The sequence below is a fragment of the Chlamydomonas reinhardtii genome, chromosome 3 (genome assembly GCF_000002595.2).
Source record: "Chlamydomonas reinhardtii strain CC-503 cw92 mt+ chromosome 3, whole genome shotgun sequence".
Classification (NCBI taxonomy): Eukaryota; Viridiplantae; Chlorophyta; class Chlorophyceae; order Chlamydomonadales; family Chlamydomonadaceae; genus Chlamydomonas; species Chlamydomonas reinhardtii.
In genome coordinates this window covers 8,548,699-8,566,198 of record NC_057006.1, presented here as the reverse complement: position 1 = coordinate 8,566,198, position 17,500 = coordinate 8,548,699, and the positions used below count along the sequence as shown (strand labels likewise).

The 17,500-nt window shown below is 69.7% G+C and overlaps 4 protein-coding genes across 4 annotated transcripts in view; 3 read left to right on the top strand and 1 right to left on the bottom strand.

Moving 5' to 3' along the window:
- The window catches only part of CHLRE_03g202337v5 (uncharacterized protein), a 3,136-nt gene extending 2,720 nt beyond the window's left edge, over positions 1–416 (top strand). The window contains exon 4 of the mRNA XM_043061392.1: positions 1–416. This exon is cut by the window's left edge and continues 482 nt beyond it. The gene's annotated coding sequence lies outside the window, so the exon portion shown is untranslated.
- A 604-nt stretch (positions 417–1,020) lies between these two features.
- On the top strand, positions 1,021–1,931 carry CHLRE_03g202225v5 (uncharacterized protein). Its single transcript, XM_043061389.1, has 2 exons — positions 1,021–1,509; positions 1,596–1,931. Exons 1-2 carry the CDS (start codon positions 1,278–1,280, stop codon positions 1,910–1,912), a joined length of 549 nt encoding a protein of 182 aa, XP_042926637.1. The 5' UTR covers positions 1,021–1,277; the 3' UTR covers positions 1,913–1,931.
- Positions 1,932–1,938: 7 nt separating this feature from the next.
- Positions 1,939–6,405, bottom strand: CHLRE_03g202113v5 (phosphoribosylaminoimidazolesuccinocarboxamide synthase). The gene is made up of 8 exons (XM_001699330.2): positions 6,148–6,405; positions 5,627–5,681; positions 5,059–5,112; positions 4,465–4,720; positions 4,026–4,231; positions 3,755–3,850; positions 3,063–3,214; positions 1,939–2,853 (listed from the first exon to the last, which is right to left on the bottom strand). Exons 1-8 carry the CDS (start codon positions 6,261–6,263, stop codon positions 2,670–2,672), a joined length of 1,119 nt encoding a protein of 372 aa, XP_001699382.1. The 5' UTR covers positions 6,264–6,405; the 3' UTR covers positions 1,939–2,669.
- A 135-nt stretch (positions 6,406–6,540) lies between these two features.
- CHLRE_03g202001v5 (uncharacterized protein) lies at positions 6,541–16,966 on the top strand. The gene is made up of 5 exons (XM_043061382.1): positions 6,541–6,740; positions 6,863–14,075; positions 14,288–14,476; positions 14,843–15,490; positions 15,666–16,966. Exons 2-5 carry the CDS (start codon positions 6,873–6,875, stop codon positions 15,888–15,890), a joined length of 8,265 nt encoding a protein of 2,754 aa, XP_042926636.1. The 5' UTR covers positions 6,541–6,740; positions 6,863–6,872; the 3' UTR covers positions 15,891–16,966.
- Positions 16,967–17,500: the final 534 nt, after the last annotated feature.

Below are 17,500 nucleotides of genomic sequence, written 5' to 3'. Positions count from 1 at the left end.
GACTGTGTATGTGCAAGCGTGTACGTATGTATGCACGAGGACGGCGAGTGCGGAACTTGGAAACCGAATCCGGAGTCCTGAAGGGCGGGGGCGGGGCGTGCTGAGCAGTAAGGGCGGAAGGAATAAAGCTTCCTCAGCAGCATGCATTGATGCATTAGAGTTGGGTGTCTTGAGATTCCATAGCCAGCACGCCGCACGGGGGGCACAGGGGTGCTGCGCCTGCTGCTGCGTTCCTTCACCTAGCACGTGTGCCAATAATATATGTCTCACATGCATCACCATCGCCGCATATTGTATAGAAGACGGCTTACGTGGGTAGGGCCGCCGGCAACGTGCCGCCGGCCCCAGCAGACATGCCGCACAACAGCATTTATTGGTAGCGCGAAGGTGAACTTGTTAAGCAAGCTTAAGGCCTGGGACGACCCCATCGTCTTCGCGCGACAAGAGCAGATCCCGGCAGACCAGTATACCAGTATTGCAGTGATGCAGTCTTACAGGGGAGTGGCTACATAGCCGCCTGCTTGACCAACAGTTAGATAACGGGCAGCACCAATCAGCCGGCCGCCGGCAACATACAGTTTCCTCTCCTCTCTGGGTATGAGAGCGTGGCGGACATACATGTGGGGATGAGGCTGTGGCGGCTGTGGCCGTTGTGTGTGTGTGGCGGTGGTCAGCCACGTCTGTGTGTCTGTAGCTTACACGCCTCGTGTGCGTGCCGAATCGAGAAGGGCTGTGCGTTCATCTTGCGCTACTAAATAGCGGCAGTTAGGGGCGTCATCTCTAGCTGTCTGGTGATCTGGTACTGCAGTAGCTCTATTCTGAAATTACGGTGTGCGCAGGACGGGGGACGACCTCAGAACTGTTGTGTGTGCGCCTGTGCGGGAATGAACTTCAGTCGCTCGTACTCCTAGCTTGCGCCAGGACTCACTTGGACCCTCCTCCTCGGCAACCACCCAGAGCCCAGAACCGTCAGGCCTCACGTTTGTCATAGGCTCAGTTGCTATTCCATTCCCTATTGTAGAAAAATAGGCGGCAGGGAAAACTCGGCTGGAGCGAGAAGCGACCTCGCGAGTCCATGGACTTCTTGACTTTCGCGAGGTCGCGAGGTCGCAAGGAAAGCAGCCCTGTCACGCGGATTCCACAAAGGAAGAGTTGCCAACTTCAAACTTTCCCCTTCGCACCCTTGTAGCCGTAGCACAGGCCAAACAATTCTGAAGTCCGCCCAACCTTGCCCCTGTTAGGGGTGTGGGCCGGCTCCCACACCCCTAACGTTCATAATGGTTCAAAATACTAGCACCCGTAAGGTGTCGCTGCGAAGCGTTTGCAAGGACGAGGCAACGCTCGCAGCAATTAGGTTCAAGGTAGATTTTGTGGCCACGCCCCTTCGGTACCGCCTGCTGGACTTCCTGCGGCACTTCGTCGTCTGCCGAACGGACCCCGCCTTCCACTGCGCGGTCTGCGACACCAAGTGGCGGGAGCAGTGCGGACTGGCTGCGCGGCGTCAAGGACGTAAGCATTAAGTCTAGAGCGCTTTATGCTAGAGCGCATTATGCGCAGGTATCATTGACCTGCTGGTTGCTTCCCAATGCCCGCAGTGCGCGAGCGGGCTGACGTCTCGCCACAACAGCACGTCTTCCACCGGCGTGTGCCAACCATCGACATCAACCTGCTGCAGGAGTCCGCGGCGCTCATCACAACGTCCACGCATCGTCGCCAACGCCAAAGCCTCCTGTCGCATTTCTACGATGCGCACTTTGCACCGCTGCTGAGCGAGGACACGGGTGGCCCGGCCATCGACATCACGGCGCACCACCAGGTACGGGTCACTCCCTGGGACCGCGGTCGTGAATGCGTCCGCGAACGAGACATTGTAGGCAGGGAGCTGCTTGGCAGCCTTTGGTGCAGCTTTTGAGATGTAAGCAAGTACGCCCACACACCAGCCGGGCCCCGCGCGCATGCAGCCGCACGAGTCACATGCAAGTGCCGCTGTGTGCGTGCAGCCATGCAACAAGAGTCGCCCATGCATGCATGCCCGTGCCCAGATCCCCACCGCACCGCACAGTACCACCCTTGCACAGCACAGTAGTATGTCAACATTTCTCAGCAGTTGCCTTCTGCAGCTCCTTCTTGGCTCGTATGGCTGTCCTTGCCCTGCCTCACACGTCCAACTACGTACACGAGGGTCTCATCTCTGTCAACTAAAGCTATCCGGCCAGCGGCACAGCCAAATAAAAGCTGTTCACCAGCTCGGATTGACTTGACTGTAGCCACTGCCAAGGGGTCCACGGCATACTGTCGAGTCCAGTCAAGCACGCGCTCTGCGAAGAAAGGCTCACAGCTGTGGCCACTGTAGCAGCACACACACACATTCCTGCACACAGCGCCCACGCAATGTCCCGTACGTCACGGCACGGCACGCGAGCCCAGCCCCTCCAGGCCTCCACAGGCCGGTCCCCGCCCGTCAACAAGCCCCCAACACCGCCGGCCAACATGCCAACCGCACCCGCACCAAAAACCAAGATGCCCAACGACCACGCCTCCTCAGCTCACCCAACCACTGAGCCCCCGGCGGCTTTCCAACACCTCTCCCCCCCCCGCCTCGCACGCCGTGCATGGAAGGCTACTTCTCCCTCCCCCAACCCCCAAAATCCTCTCCCTCCCAGCGCCCTCTACTTGCAGATGCCGGCCTTCTGTAGGTTGGCCAGGATGCGGTCGTTGATGGGCGTGTCCAGGTCGGGCACGGCGAAGGGCTGCCCCGTGATCTTCTCGTACAGGTACACGTAGCGCTTGGACAGCTCGCACACCAGCTCGGCGGGCGCCTCGGGCAGCACCGCGTCCTTGTAGGGGTCGCAGCTGCGGAGGGCGGGGGCGGGGGCGGGGTGGGGCTGGTGGGGCGTTGTGAAGTTGGCTGCTCAGTGGGGGTTGCGGGTGCCCGCACCCATTGCGTACATACATGAGACCCAAGCGGGTGATGGTGGTGGTGTGGGTGTCATGCCGCCAGGCTAGCAGTCGCTGCCTCGCGCTCTCGCGCTCCCGCGCTGGCTCGCCCGGTCAGCGCTCACCGCTCGCGGAACCACAGCCTCAGGAACTCCTTGTCGATGTTCTGGGGCTCCTGGCCGGCGGCGTGGCGGGCCTCGTAGGTGTCTGCCAGCCAGTAGCGCGAGGAGTCGGGCGTGTGCACCTCGTCAATGATGTGAATCACACCGTTGGCGTCCTGGCGTGTGTGTGTGTGTGGGGGGGGGAGGGTGTGGGTAGGGAGAGGCGGGGGTGCTGGATCGGTAAGGAGGAGGATGGGAGGAGCGAGGTCGGCAGCTTGGGGGCTGACTGGTCTGACGCGTGGCGTGTCGCGTGCCCGGCTCAAAGCGCCACCGGTTCCCGGGCTGAGACAGCATTGCCACGCCCGCCCTACGGCGCCGGACACTGACGCGACCCGGTCACGCCCTCTCGCGTAGCCCCTCTACATTAGTGGTGATGATGATAATGTTTGTTTGTATTGAAGAGGACAAGGAAACAAAGCGCAAAGACAGTGCATGTGCGTGTGTGTGTGTGTGTGTGTGTTGTGCCGGTGCCGTCCTTCATCCCCACCACCCCGCACACACGCACACGCTGCCCGCCATCCACCAACAACACCTCGCCCCTACCAAGCGCCCTGGGCCCCTCACTGCCCCCTCGCTCCCTCCCTCCCCTCCAGCCCCTCCCTTCACTGCACACTGCATGATGCACTGCGCTACCTCCCTCCCTCCCTCCCTCTCACCTTGCCGAACTCGTACTTGGTGTCCACCAGCAGCAGCCCGCGCTTGGCCGCCTCAGCCTGGCCGAACTCGAAGATGCGCAGCGCGGCGGAGCTCACCTGCGGGTTAGGGAAACGCGCCGAGTGTGTGTTAAGAAGCACAGAATGTTCGCGCGTCAGTGCGCATGAGAGTTAACCCAGACATTGGAAACCAATGGAGACCCGCCCTCCTCCTGCCCTCCTCCTGCTGCCCGCCAACACCCCCTCTCCACCGCATCCCTACCCCTGCCCTCACCGTGTCCCACTCCTGCTGCGTCATGAGCCCCTGCGCCACGATCTCCGCGGGGCTGATGGGCACGTCGTGGTCCTCGGCCTTGGTGGTGGGCGTGATCACGTTGCTCGCCAGCCGGTCGTTCTTGCGCATGCCGTCCGGGAAGTCGTTGCCGCAGTAGCTGCGCGCGCCGGCCTTGTAGTGCGTCCACAGCGAGGTGTCCGTGGAGCCTGTGGCGAGCAGGGGGGGGGGTTAAGTGGGACGAAGGGGAGGAGGGGGTAAGGGTCAAGAGGGATGGGGGATGGGGGCCACTCCGCCGGGGCCGCAGTCCGCCTGTGCCTCTTCTGTCCGCGCCGCCCTTGGGTCCGCTCCACCCGCACCCATCCCATCACCCACTCCATCACCCACTCCACCCCCACCCATCACCCATCACCCGCCCCACCCATCCCCGCCCCCACTCCACCTGTCATGAAGCCGCGGCACACGAACTCCACGGGGAACACGGCGCACTTCTTCATCACGGCCACGTTGGGGTCGGGGCAGGACAGCAGCGCGGAGGGCGCGATGTGGGCGGTGGCGCCCAGCCACCAGGCGGCGGTCTGGTTGAGCACGGCGCCCTTGAAGGGCACGGACGCCAGCAGGCGGTCGAAGGCGGACTGGCGGTCGGTGGTCACGATCACCACCGTGTCGCCCAGGTCGTACGTGTCGCGCACCTTGCCCTGAAGGCCAGGGCGGAGGGGGAGGAATCGTTGGACGGGTCACACGGGTCCCACGGCCCCTTCCACTGCCCACCCCCCACCCCCGGGCGCCGCCCGTGCACCCTGGCCGACCTCCACAGCTGCCGCTTTGCCGGCGGCGCCACTCCCCACTACCCTGGCGCCTGGCGGCACCCACGCCCGGCTCCAAGCCCTACCTCCGCTCGCATCCACGCATGGACCGCACAGTAATGCCTACACACACCAAACGCTCTTGTGCCCTCTGACAAACCCCTCCAACAGCCCTCAGCCTCCCCAGCACATGCACGCACGCACGCACGCAGTGACAGGCTGTTGCGCACCTGGCGGCGGTTGGGCAGCGGCAGGTGGGTGGCGGTCAGGCAGTTGTGCCGGGCCTGCGTGTGTGCGCGTGTGTATTTGGTGAGGGCGAGAGGTAAGTAGGGCGCGGGCAAGGAGTCTGCTGGTACTCCTGGAGTCGTGGCGCGCGTGTCGCAGTGACACTGCCGGCCAGACACGCCTGCCCCTGTCGCGCCAGGGGCTCGAACCTGGCCCCAACCCCCGCCTTCGCCACATGTGCCACGGCCGCCTGGACTCGACGGCATGCTGCGACTGGCCAGGACGCCGGGCCCCAAAGTGCTCGCTACTTTGGCTAGGTTTATTTTAGTTTGAAGTGGTATTTACAACCCAGACCTCATCACATGGCACAGCTATAGCCCTTCTGTGCTCTGCCTACGGCTGGCCCATCCCTGCCCCTCCTGGCCTCCTCTCTGCCCCCACGCTCTGTCCCGGTGGCCAACGGCCCCGTACGGTTGCGCGCCCACGGGTGGCCAGCAGTGCCACCACCTGCTGGACTGCCACCGCCTGCTGCAGTGCCACTACCGCCTGCTGCAGTGCCCCGGCGCCGCGCACCTTGGCGATGGCGTCCACGACCTCCTGGCGCACGCCGCTGATGGACTCAACAGACCTGCGGGCAGGCGGCAGCAGCAGCAGCCCGATGGAGGTGGGGCGGCAGATGAGTACACAGGCACTAGACAGTTGGAGCAGTGGAGCGGGTCAGTGCTGAGGTGGGGCATCAGGGCCGGCGGGCAGCGGGCAGGTGGGTTGTTTCGGGTGGGACGGCGGGCGCCACCGGCGCTTCGTGTGTCGAGTGCAACAGCCGAAGGCTGAGAGGCAGAGGATACCTTGAACGGCTAGCCCGCATGCTAGAAGGTACTGTGCAAGTCGCTGAAGCTGCCGTTACGTAGAGGTAATCAGGCATCGGAGGAGGAAGTGGGGGTGGGGGGGGTCGCCGTGCACGCCCTCACGTGTTGCGTGACTCGAGTGGTAGCGCGGTCAGGGGAGGGCGGTGGATGTGGCGCGACAGCAAGTGTCGAGCGCCCGCGGACGCGCTCAAACCGTCACACTATGAGCACCAACACATTCTGACTCACGAGGAGGGCGCGGAAGGCGCGGCCTGCGCGCGAATGACGACCGCGCGGCGGCCGACCGCTCCGACACTGCGCCGCTGCGTCTGCACGCATGCCTGCTTCCTTGGAAGTGACTGCATATTGTCGAGCGACTAATGCTTTCGGAGGTGTGGCGAAGGGTGAGCAACGCGCGCGTTGGTCAAAACGTGAAAGCAAGGGCTTCCTACACGCGTGAACGCGGGGACGGCTGTTTGTGCAATTCAAATTTAGCAACGTAGCAAGTCAGTCACCGGCTATACAAGCAATTTGCGCACGGTGGCAAACACGTGGAAAACGACTGTGCAGCATGAACGCGCCCATGCAAGCGAAGTTTTGCAGCAGAGCAAGCTTCCTGACCTGGATATATATGAAGTAGTCCTTAAACTACTATCTACAAAGACAGGACAAACTGCAAAGGAGAAGCCACTCAGTGGTAAACAAACGACTCCTGTTTTGCGTCAAGCAATTTCAGAGGTGCTGAAACCAATAATTAGCAACACATTAATGCATCCTTCAAGGCGAGGATATGCAGCACAAGAGCGAGGCAAGCAATAAGGCCAAACGGCCAACCACAGCAGGTGCGTATAGCTCAAGATGGATGTTAATGATTAACTGAATAGTTGACATTTCATTCAAAGGATGCTCGAGCAGTCAGCCAAGTTCATGCTGAACGAACTTCTTGCGCCTGCCCTTTCTGCAGCGGCGCTGCTATGGAGGGTCTGACCGCTATCGAGGCCCTGTTGCTGCCAGCAGCGCCGGCGCAAGCGGCTGATGGCGCGACAGGCGCAGCAGCGGCGACCGCGCCCGCGTCCTTGCCAGCCTCGGCACGCGGCCAGGCGGCGCCCCACTCGGCCCAGTCCGGTTCCAGTCTCACGCCCCCCGGGCGCGTCTCAGCCACCGGCACACCAGGAGCAGGCTTTGGTCTGGGTGCGGGTGCGGGTGCGGGTGGGGGTGGGGGTCTGGGCCTAGGTGCGGGGCCCATGCTGCAGTTCTATCTGCAGCTGCCCATGCCGCCCGCGCAGGGCCTGGTGGCCACAGTCGCGCTGCCGCCGGCCGCGCCACCCGCCGGCGGCACCACGGAGCGCCTGAGGCTGCCACCGTCAGCCATGGCGCCCTCACCGTCGGGCAGAGCCCGGGGCTCCGCCAGCGGGGCCCCGGCAGGACCCACCGCCATCACCAGCTACAGCCCTGGCCCTGGCCCGGGCGCCGGCGGCATCGGCAGTAGCAGCCCCGCGCCCCCCGACCCCCGGGAGCTGCGGCGCTGCCTGCTGGCGCTCAGCTTCAACTCGCCCGCCGCCACCTGGGCCGCACTGGCGCGCCTGCAGGCCCTGGCCGCCGCCAGCCCCGGCGGCGCCGCCGCGCTGGCGGCGCTGCAGCCGGTGCCGCTGGTGGCGCGCGTGTTTGCGGACGCCGCGCGCGGCTGCTGCTGCGGCGGCGCTATGTTGGGAGGCTTAGGTGCCGCGGGATGGAGTGGGTCAGGTGGCGGTGGCGGGGGTGGCGGCGAGGCAGCCACTGCGGAGCTGGCTGCGGGCGTGCTGGCGGCGCTGCTGGGGCAGGCGGGTCTGGCGCTGCATGAGGACGTGGCGGCGCAGCTGGTGCTGCCGGCGGCGGTGGCGCTGATGACGGGTGGAGGAGGGGCAGGAGCAGGAGGAGGAGGAGGAGGGCGGGGGGCAGCCGGGGACGGCGGCGCGGGCGCGGCGGCGCTGGCCAGCGGTGCAGTCAGCAGCACCCTGCAGCTGTACATGCGGACGGCGGCAGCGGGCGGCGGCGGCGGCGGCAGCGGGTATGTCAGTGCCGCGGACAGGTGTGCGTTAACACACCAACCACATCCCCACCACCACCACCACCACCACCACCATCAATACTATCCGCACCAGCACCACCAGCAGCAGCAGGTGCCCACCAGCTGCCGACTGGCGGCGGCGCGATTGCTGCTACTGCTAGCCACCTCGGCGCCCGCCCCGCCGCCGCCGGCTCTACGCGGCACCGCCGCGCCGCCGCCGCCGCCCGGCGGCCGCAGCCCGGGCCCGGGCGCTGTACGGGACGGGCTGGTGGCAGCGGGGGCACTGGATGCGTGCTGTACGGCGCTGCGGGACTCTCTTGGTGCGGGCGGCTTCGGAGGCGGCGGCGGCGGCGGGCCGCTGGACGAGCTGCAACTGACGGCGCTGCGGCTGCTGGCGGCGCTGACGGCGGACGTGGCGGGCGAGCCGTGGCAGTGGCCGGTGGTGCGCGCGGCGGCGGTGGCGGACTGCGCGGCGCAGTGTGTGGCGCTGGTGCAGCTGCTGGCGCCGCTGGGTGGCGAGGAGGCGGCGGAGCTGGAGGCGGCGGAGGAGGGGGTGGAGGCGGCGGCGGCGCAGGGCGAGTGGGGTGGGGGCAGCGGCAGCAGCAGCCGCAGCACCCGGGGTGGTAGTGGTGGCGGCGGGCTCGAGGCGGTGGTGGGTGTGCTGCTGCAGCGCGGGCGGCCTGACCTGGCTGCGTACCGGTGTGCGGTGGGTGTTGTGGAGGCGCTGTCCCGCGGGCCGCTGCTGGTGCGTGAGGCGCTGGTGCGGGCGGGCGCGCTGAGCCCGCTGCTGGAGGCCGCCATGCTGTGGCCGCCGCCGCCCGGGGCAGCGGCAGCGGCGGGAGCAGCGGGAGCAGCAGCGGGAGCAGTAGCAGCGATAGGTGGCGGCGGAGCCCTGGTGGGGCCGGGAGCAGAGCTGGCGGCGCTACTGGGGTACGGTAACGGCGGCGGTGGCGGCGGCGGCGGCGGCGGCGGCGGCGGCGGCGTTGACACGGGCCTGGGGTTGGGGCTGGGCTACCAGGCGCCGTCGCGGCGGCACTTCGTGCGCTGCCTGGGTATGCTGCTGTCGCTGTCGGCGCTGCCGGGGGTGCGGGGCGCGCTGGGCAGTGCCGGCATGGCGCCGCTGGCGGGCCACCTGCTGGGGCTGCTGGAGGCGCAGGAGGGGCTGGACCTGCCGGCAGCAGGAGGAGGCGGCGGCGGCGGTGGTGGTGGGGTTGGCGGCGCGGGGTCGGGCAGCCGCAGCGCAGCAGGGCCGGGTGCAGGCGCCGCGACTGGTGCTGCCTCGTCCGCTGCCGGCCCGCTGCGGCGGCCGCTGCTGGAGCTGCTGCTGAACCTGGCACTGGACGCGCCGCGCGGCCACCCTGGGCTGCTGGCGGCGGGCGCGCCGGCGCTGCTGGTGCGCTGCATCGCCTCGGCCGGAGGCGCCGCCGCCGCCGGGGCACAACCTGCCGCCCGCGTCTCAGCCAGTGGTGGGGGCCCAGCCGGCAAGGCGTTGGAGCAGGTGCGGCTGGCACCCACAGGGGAGCCACAGGGCCCGCCGCCGCCGCCGCCCCAGCCGCTGCCGTGGCGCGCCGCTGCGGCGCTGCGGCTTGTGGCGGCGGCGGCTGCGGACGCGCGGCAGACGGCGCCGCGGCCAGCCATGCAGGCGGCGCTGGCGGCGGCGGGGGCGCTGGAGGCGGTGGCGGAGGTGGCGCAGGCCGCGGCGGCGGCGCCGGGCGCTGGCGGCGCGCTGGGTGACGCCTATTGCCTGAGCCTGGGCGCGCTGTGTGCGCTGATGGCCGGCAACGGAGGCCTGCAGCGGCGTGTGGCGCGGCGCGCGGGGCTGCTGACGGCACTGTCGGCGGCGCTGGCCCACCCAACCGTCACCGGCTCCCCACTGCGGCTGCGCGCCACGCTGGCGGCATGGCGGCTCATCACGGCGCCGCTGGCGGCCCCCAGTGGCGGCGCCGCCGACCCCGCTGTGGCGCAGGCGCTGCTGGTGGGACTGGGGCAGCTGTCGCCGGCGGCGGCGGAGCTGGGCCTGCCCTGGCATGGCGCAGGGCCCGGCGGCATGGGCGGCGGCGGCCGGCTGCCGCAGCCGTCTCAGGTGTTGCGGATGTCGGGCGGGCAGGTGCTGGTGGTGGAGGGCAGCGCCGCCTCGGGCTCGCAGCTGGGGCTGGGCCCGGGGCTGCCGTCACCCGCCGGCGGCTCGCGGCGGCAGTCGCTCGATCGCGGCCGGCGCCGCAGCAGCGACGTGGGGTCGGAGCTGGACCACTACCTGCCGCGACTCGGGCCGGGAGGAGGGCTGGGGGGAGGGCCGGCAGTAGCGAGGACAAATGCCAGTGGGCAGAACAGTGCGAGCGGCGGCGCCACTGCCACCACTGCCGCGCCCGGCCACCTGCGCGGCGACCTGTTGCTGCCGCAGCTGCAGGCCGCCGCCGCCGCCGCCGCTGCCTCCTCGCCGCGGTCGTCCCTGGACCGAGACCGCTCCGTCACCGCCACCAGCGGCAACGGCAACAGCCCGGCCCGGCCGCCGCTGCCGCGGCCGCCCAGCGAGCGCGGCGGCGCGTCCGCATCAGCGCCTGTGTCAGGCTCCGCCGCGGGGCCGGCGCCGCCGTCGCTGTCGCCGCGCGCGCAGCAGGTGCCGGTGTGGACGGGGCCCCTGCTGCCGGGCACGCCGCTGCCGCCGCCAGGCGCGCCGCCGCCCACCGTGCCGCCGCTGCAGCTGCCTAGCTGTGTGGTGGTCAGTGCAGCCGTCAGCGGCGCCCCGGCCACCCCGGGCTCACCTCAGCGGCCACCGCTGCCGCACGCCGCGTCCGGCCACTCGCCGGCGCTGTCCCGCCGCGGCAGCAGCAGCCACCGGCGGCCCGGCAGTTCGGCCGCGGCGCCCGGCCGCGGACGCGGCGGCGGCGGCGGCGGCGGCGGGAGTGGCAGCGGCAGTGCCAGCGGTGGCGAGGCGGCGCCTGCGGGTGTGGCTGCGCACCATGGGCACCCGGGCGCGGCGGAGCCGCACAGGGCGGTGTTCTCCTCACCCGCGGAGGAGGAGCCCGGCTTGCCGCTGCCGGGGGTGGGTGGCACCGCTGACGAGGCGGCGGCCGGGGATACAGGTGGGGTCCGCACCTCGCAGGGCTCCACGCCGCGCAGCCGACCCGGCAGCCGGCCCTCCAGCTCGCTGGCGGCGGGCCGCGCACACACGCCGCCGGCAGGCCCCGCCAGCGGCAGTGTGCCGCCGTCGCCCAACCCCCCGCCGCTGCCTGGAGCGCTGCCCGACGAGGACGCAGATAAGGACACAGCGTACATGGCGGCGGCGGCGGCGTTTGGCGGCAATCAGGCGCGGATGGCGGATCTGCTGCCGGTGTCGCCGGACGGCGCGGTCACGCCGGCCGCGGCGGACGAGGGCAGCCGGCGGCTGCTGGGGCCGCGGCCGCCCAGTCTGGTGGGCGTGGTCCCGGAGGTGGAGGTGGAGGTGGCGGTGGAGGTGGAGGTGGAGGTGCGGGCGGGCGCTGTGCTAGTGCCGGACCCGACTGCTGTCGATGGCGTGGCTTATCCCGCCGACAAGGCCGCGGCGGTGCGGGCCCTGAGCGGCAGGGACCAGCCGGCGGCAGCAGCACTGCCACCCGGGCCGCCGCTGCCGCAGCCGCAGCCGCAGCCGGCGGCCACCCCGGGCCCGCCGGCGCCCCTGCAGCCGCAGCTGTCCGGCCTCTCGGACTCCAGCTTGGCTGGCGGCGCGGCGTCAGGGCCGCTGGCGACGGCAGCGGCGCCGCCGCCGGCGCCCCTAAGCTCCGCCGTGCCTGCTGCCGAGCTGGCGCCGCCGCTGCTGTGCCTGGTGAGCCACCTGCAGGCTCTGCTGCCGCGGCCGGACTGCCGCGCGGCGGCGGCGCTGGTGCTGGTGCAGCTGTCACGGCTGGAGGCGGTGGGGCGTTGCAGCCTGGTAGCGGGCGGCTGGGGGCAGCTGCTGGGAGCCATCAGCAGCAGCCTGGCGGGCGGCGACGACAGCGAGGAGGAGGCGGAAGAGGGCGGGCGGGCGCGCCGCGGCGGCAGGCACGGCAGTAGCAGCGACAGCGGCAGCGACAGCGATAACGACAGCGATGATGACGGTAATGTGGGTGCCAGCAGGAGGCGCCGGCGGGCGCGGTCGCGGGCCCGGGGCCGCGGCCGTGGGGAGCGGCTGGCGGGCGCCGCCGCCGCGGCGGCTAGGTCGCAGCTAGTGGGCCTCACTGACCCGCGGGACCAGCTGGCGCTGCTGGAGGCCATGGAGGTGGCTGTAGCAGGCGGCGGCGCCACTTGCGGCGCCGGCGGCTGGCGGCTGCAGCTGGACACGGCGGGCGGGGGGCGGCGCGCGCTGACGGCGGCGCCCATTGTGACGGCGCTGGCGGAGCTGGTGGCGGGCGAGGGCCGACTGGCGGCCAGCCTGGCGGCGGCCGTGGCGGCGGAGGGCCCGGCCGGCGGCGCGCTGCCGCCGCCGCCAGTGGGCGTGCCTGCACCCGCGGCGCGCTACCACTTCCTCGACCACGACGGCGCTACGGGTGCGGCGGGTGGTGGAGGCGCTGCGGCGGCGCTGCAGCAGCAGTATGCGCGGGCTGCGGCGGCGGCGCCGCTGCTGCTGCGCGGCCGGGCGCTGGCCATGAGCAGTCTGGCGGAGCTGGTGCCGCTGCCCGAGGTGGCGGCGCGAGTGCAGGGCGGCGCCGCCGGCGGCGTGCTGGCGGCGGAGGTGCTGGCGGCGCTGGCAGCGGCGACGGCAGTGGCGGAGCCGCCGCCGAACAACGGTCTGACCCGCTCTATATCACTGTCCGGGGCAGCGGCGGCGGCGGCTGCCGCAGCGAGTGGCGCAGGTGGCAGTGAGGCGGCTGGCGACGAGTCGGCCCGCCGGCTGCGGAACGCGGCGGCGAAGCTGCTGCTGCGGCTGGCGGCGCACGTGCCCAGCGCGCGCCAGGTGCTGGGGGCGCCCGGGTGCGTGGGCAGGCTGGTGGGGGTGCTGTCGGCTGTGTGGGCGGTGCACGACCAAGCCCTGGGCCCCGGTAGCGTCATGGCGGCGGCGGCGACGCTGCTGCCCGCCGCCCCCGGCCGTATCAATGTCGGCCCAACCGTCAGTGGCTCTGGCATCGCCGCAGCCGCGCACCAGCCGCCGCCGCTGATGGCGGCGCACAGGCCGCCGCCGCTGCAGCTGGCGGTGGCGGCGGATGGCGCCGCCAGCAAGCCCCACCCGGCCACCAGCACCGGCATCGCCACCTCTGGCGCTGGCGCTGGCGGCGGCGTCACATCCGTCGCCGCGGCTATGCACCGCTCCATGACCACTGGCGGCGGCGTCCGCGGCGCCACCACGCCGCCGCTGCTGATGCACAGCGGGCTGAGCCACGTGATACGGTCGGGCCAGAGCGCGCTGCTGTCCGCCGCCGGCCTGGGCGGCATGGGCGTCAGCTTGAGCGGCGCGGCGGGGGGCCACCTGCTGCTGGTGGACTCGCCGCACTCGGTCACCACTCGCGTGTCGGTGCAGATGGCGGCGGGGCCGGAGGCAGGCGCGTGGGCGCCCTCGCCCGCGGGGCCGGCGGCGGCGCTGAAGATGCTGGAACTGGCGGCGGAGGCGGCGGAGGCGGCGGAGAGCGCCCATCCCACGGCGGCGCCGCCGCTACCGACGTCCACCTTTGCCAGCCCGCGACCACCCACCTTGCAGCCCGAGCCGCCAGGGCCGCAGGCAGCTACTAGCGGCGTGACGCCGCGGGATGGCAGCCACCGCTGGCGGGAGGGCGGCCCGCCGCCGGCGTCCGTGCTCAGCCGGCCCACCACACCGCTGCGGCTGCAACTGGCGCAACAGGGGGCGCTCTCCGGTGCGACGCCGGCCGGCTTCTCCGTCACCTTCGCGCCGCCACTGGACCCGCAGACGGCGGCGGCGCTGGTGGCGGCTGACGGCGGCGGCACCGCCGCCGCTGCGGCGGTGGCTGGCGGCAGCGACCGGATCTCGCGACTGGTGGAGGCTCTGTTTGGGGAGCCGGAGGGCGGCGGGCCCGGCAGCGGCGCCGACAGTGACGATGGCGACGAGTGGCACGCCGGCGGCGGCGGCGGCCTGGGTGTGCGGGCGCAGAGCGAGCGGCGCAGCAGTGCGGGTGGCCAGGAGCCGGGGCCGGGCGGCCTGCAGCAGCAGCGCAGGAAACCGATGGTGGGTGGGTGCATAAGCTGCATGGTGTACATTGCCGTGCATGCATGTTCGTGTGTGTGTACGTAGCATGCTTCTTGGGTAACATGCAGTGCGCGATAGTATTCCTGCTTTGTTTATACGCCCAACATTGCCTGTGCTTCATACGCCCAACGTGCGCCCGATATGTACTGACCGTGTGACCGCCTCTGCCCGCCTCCTCCACACTCACTCAGCGGCGCGGCACACGTGTGATGGCGCCGCCGGGGGCCGCGGCGGGAGCCGGAGCCGGCGGCGGCGTGGGGCCGCTGGCGGCTGGCGGCGGGCTGCGCCTAGGCCCGGCGGCAGCGGCTGCTGCTGCGGCTGCTGTGCACCTGACGCAGCTGTTGGCGCTGCTGGCGGACTGCGGCGTGGAGGCAGCCCGGGTGAGGCGGAGGGCTGGGAGGGGAGGAGGGGGAGGAGGGGTTACGGGGGGCAGCGGCGGGGGGAGGAGGGCGAGGAGGGCAAGGAGGGGGGGGGGCAGGAGGGGGAGCAAGGGGAGGAGCGGGAGGAGGGGCCGGACTGCGCCCCTGTATCCTGCAAGTTGCCGTCGGCCTTGACTGCCTGCATCCCCACCACACCAGCTCACAAACACACACACACACACACACACACACACATGCACACACGCACACACACATGTTCTTTAACACACACACACACACATGCACACATGCAGACACGCATTGCTCACACTGCCACCCGCCCTCGCTCCCGCCCTCACCCCCTCATCCTCCCTGCCCCCGCTGCAGGCCATGGCCACGCTGCCCGCCGTGGAGCTGTTTGTGGACCTGCAGCACAGCGCCGCACCCCCCCTGGCGGCGGCAGCGCTGGCGCTGCTGGGGGCGCTGGCGGCGCGGCAGGACGCGCACGAGAGCCTGTGGGACTGCGACGCAGTGGCGGGGCTGGTCATGCACCTGCAGCTGCGCTCCGCCGCCGCCATCACCGCCGCCGCCGCCGCCTCGGATAGTTTGTCAGATGGGGAGAGCACTGGCTCTGGTGGCAACAGCGGAACCGTGGGCAGTGGCGGCGGCACCAGTGGTAGTGGTGTCGTGACGCCGGCGGGTCTGCAGCTGCTGGCGGCGCAGGCGCTGGCGCGGCTGTGCGCTGACCCCGACCTGCATGGGCGGCTGGCGGCTACGGAGCTGCCGGCGGCGCTGATGGCGCTGGTGCGCCGAGCCGCCGACAGCTGGCAGACGGCGGATGGCGCCGCAGCTGGGGCGGCTGGGGCGGTGGCGGCGGGTGCGGACTCGGGCGGTGGTGCTGGAGGCGGTGGGGGAGCGGCGGCAGCAGTGGGGGGAGCGGCGGGTGGCGGTGGCGGCGGCCCCAGTCCGCAGCTGCTGCTGGTGGTGCTGACGGCGTTGCACTCGCTCATGGATTGTTTGGAGGTCCGCCGCATGGTGAGTGGTTGGTTGGTTGGGTGGGTGGGTGGGTGGGTGGGTGGAGCGTTGTTTCCACCATTCCCAGTAGGAAACAGGAGACGCAAGTATGCATTTCGCGACACGCCGGATGCAACACCACGTACACACGTATACGACACGTGCACTTGTGCTCCCGCCCACGCCCACGCCGCAGGCACGCGACCGGCTGGCTGTGCAGCTCGGGGTGCTGGCCGCGCCCCCGCAGGGCCACACCCACCGCCCCAGGCAGTCGGGCGGCGGAGCAGCAGGCCCCGCCGCCGCCGCCGCCGCCGCCGCCTCCCACCTGGACCAGGCGGCGGTGTGTGAGCTGGCGGCGCGTGTGGGCGAGCGGCTGCGTGGCGGCTTCCGGCTGCTGGCGGCCCGCAGCACCCCCGTGTAGTAGCAGTGGTGGAGCAGCCCCGTGTAACAGCGCAGCCCGTGCTGTGTGCCGTGTGCCGCGTGCTGTGTGCCGGCGGGTGAGCCGGCTTTGATATGTAGGAACGCATGAGAACTGATAAGCAGCTTGGCAAACGTTTGCGCTTGCGTGCGTGCATACAGGTGTACGGGTGCACTTACATTGAGTTCTTATGTCACATCGCTTTGTGTGTATGTGGAAAGGGTCAACGGCATGCACATGCGGAGGAGGGTGCATGTCTGAGTGTGGGGCTGCAGAAGCTCCTTGGGCAAACGCGCTGCGGGGGCGCCAGTGGCTGTGCAGTAGTGCGGGAGCCACACCACCCACAGCAGGAGCGTGTTGGCACTAGCGCTACGGCATCCACCACAATAAGCATGGCCCAATTTTGCGGCTTTGGGTCGATACGATTTTTAAATTTACAGGCGCACGCGGCGCACGCTTGCTGCGGGAATGCACACATCAAGTTTATGGCATACGTTGGGCTTCTCGGTCAGCCGGGTTAATGTATGGATGGCGTGCGTTTTGGGCGTACGGAGTGTGCCGTGTGTGCCGTGTGTGCCGTGTGTGTGCGATGACGTGGTGGTGCGCACGATGTGGCGGCGTGCAGTCCTACTGAGGGCACGGGCATGGCGTTCAAATAAGTGTAAGCTAGTGTGAATGCAAATGCAAGACGCCGCCGAGTGCTCAAGGCTAGCAAGCAGCAAGAAAGGAGTTAGCAGCAGTTGCGGTTGCTTGTCACCTTTCGAGACGAGAAGCGCGCGCCCCACGCGGCTCTGCAGCAGGCGCACCAAGTGGGTACACTGGCGTGAAGCAGACCGCTGGCCCGGGCAGGGCTGACGACGTGTACCAGCTCACGCGCGACTAGGCTGCCATTCGCGACAACGCGAAACTGGCGAAACCCACGCACAACATAAACACATACCGCAAACCCACCTGGCGTGTCACATGATGGGAGCAGAAGAGGGCTGCATGGAACCGGCGGATGTGTGGGGTATTGTACGTTGGTGCAGGTGTGCTGGTGCATGTACCATGCAGCCCACGCTGTACAGACTATCCGCCGGAGCCGTGCGGGCCGCTGGCCCGCTGCACGCACTCACAGGCATCATGCGCTGATGGACATGCGGCAGTGAGCGCATGGCCTGCTGAGCTGCTGCGTGCAGCCCGGTGTGCAGGTCAGGTTATTGCTGCAGGCCAGGATGGCACTGAGTCGCCACTGACAAGGGCTGGAGAGTGGTGGGTAAGGAAGATGTCTTCCTCCCTGGTCCATGAGCCCTCCCTGAAAAGAAGTGGGCCGTGCCCCACACGGCCACACCGCATGGCACTGAGTGTGGGCAGAACGTCACGGCAGAACGTGCGGTTCTATGCCCCATTCCGCAAATACATACCCTGGACTCCCCTGCCTGGACGAGCCACGGAAAGTCATCGAAGTCCTTTTCAGCCAGCGTGTTCATGAAGGCTGAAGGGTTTCTTCTGGCAGCGTCCCGACACAGCCGGGGTCGCTTTCGGGTTGACCAGTTTTGGGGCTGAGCCCCCGGAGCGCAGCGATTCGGGGGGGGGGGGGCGGGGCTCCGCAGGAAAACCCCTGTCCGTGCGTG

What these genes read in the sequence shown, in the direction of transcription:
- CHLRE_03g202225v5 (XM_043061389.1), top strand. Translation starts at nt 1,278, where the DNA reads ATGGTTCAAAATACTAGCACCCGTAAGGTGTCGCTGCGAAGCGTTTGC. An exon ending in GGCTGCGCGGCGTCAAGGAC is followed by an intron (nt 1,510 to 1,595) that starts GTAAGCATTAAG and finishes CAATGCCCGCAG; the next exon opens with TGCGCGAGCGGGCTGACGTC.
- CHLRE_03g202113v5 (XM_001699330.2), bottom strand. Translation starts at nt 6,263, where the DNA reads ATGCAGTCACTTCCAAGGAAGCAGGCATGCGTGCAGACGCAGCGGCGC. An exon ending in GCGCCTTCCGCGCCCTCCTC is followed by an intron (nt 5,682 to 6,147) that starts GTGAGTCAGAAT and finishes GCCTGCCCGCAG; the next exon opens with GTCTGTTGAGTCCATCAGCG. An exon ending in CCAAGTACGAGTTCGGCAAG is followed by an intron (nt 3,215 to 3,754) that starts GTGAGAGGGAGG and finishes CACACACGCCAG; the next exon opens with GACGCCAACGGTGTGATTCA.
- CHLRE_03g202001v5 (XM_043061382.1), top strand. Translation starts at nt 6,873, where the DNA reads ATGGAGGGTCTGACCGCTATCGAGGCCCTGTTGCTGCCAGCAGCGCCG. An exon ending in GCGGCGTGGAGGCAGCCCGG is followed by an intron (nt 14,477 to 14,842) that starts GTGAGGCGGAGG and finishes CCCCCGCTGCAG; the next exon opens with GCCATGGCCACGCTGCCCGC. An exon ending in GTTTGGAGGTCCGCCGCATG is followed by an intron (nt 15,491 to 15,665) that starts GTGAGTGGTTGG and finishes CCCACGCCGCAG; the next exon opens with GCACGCGACCGGCTGGCTGT.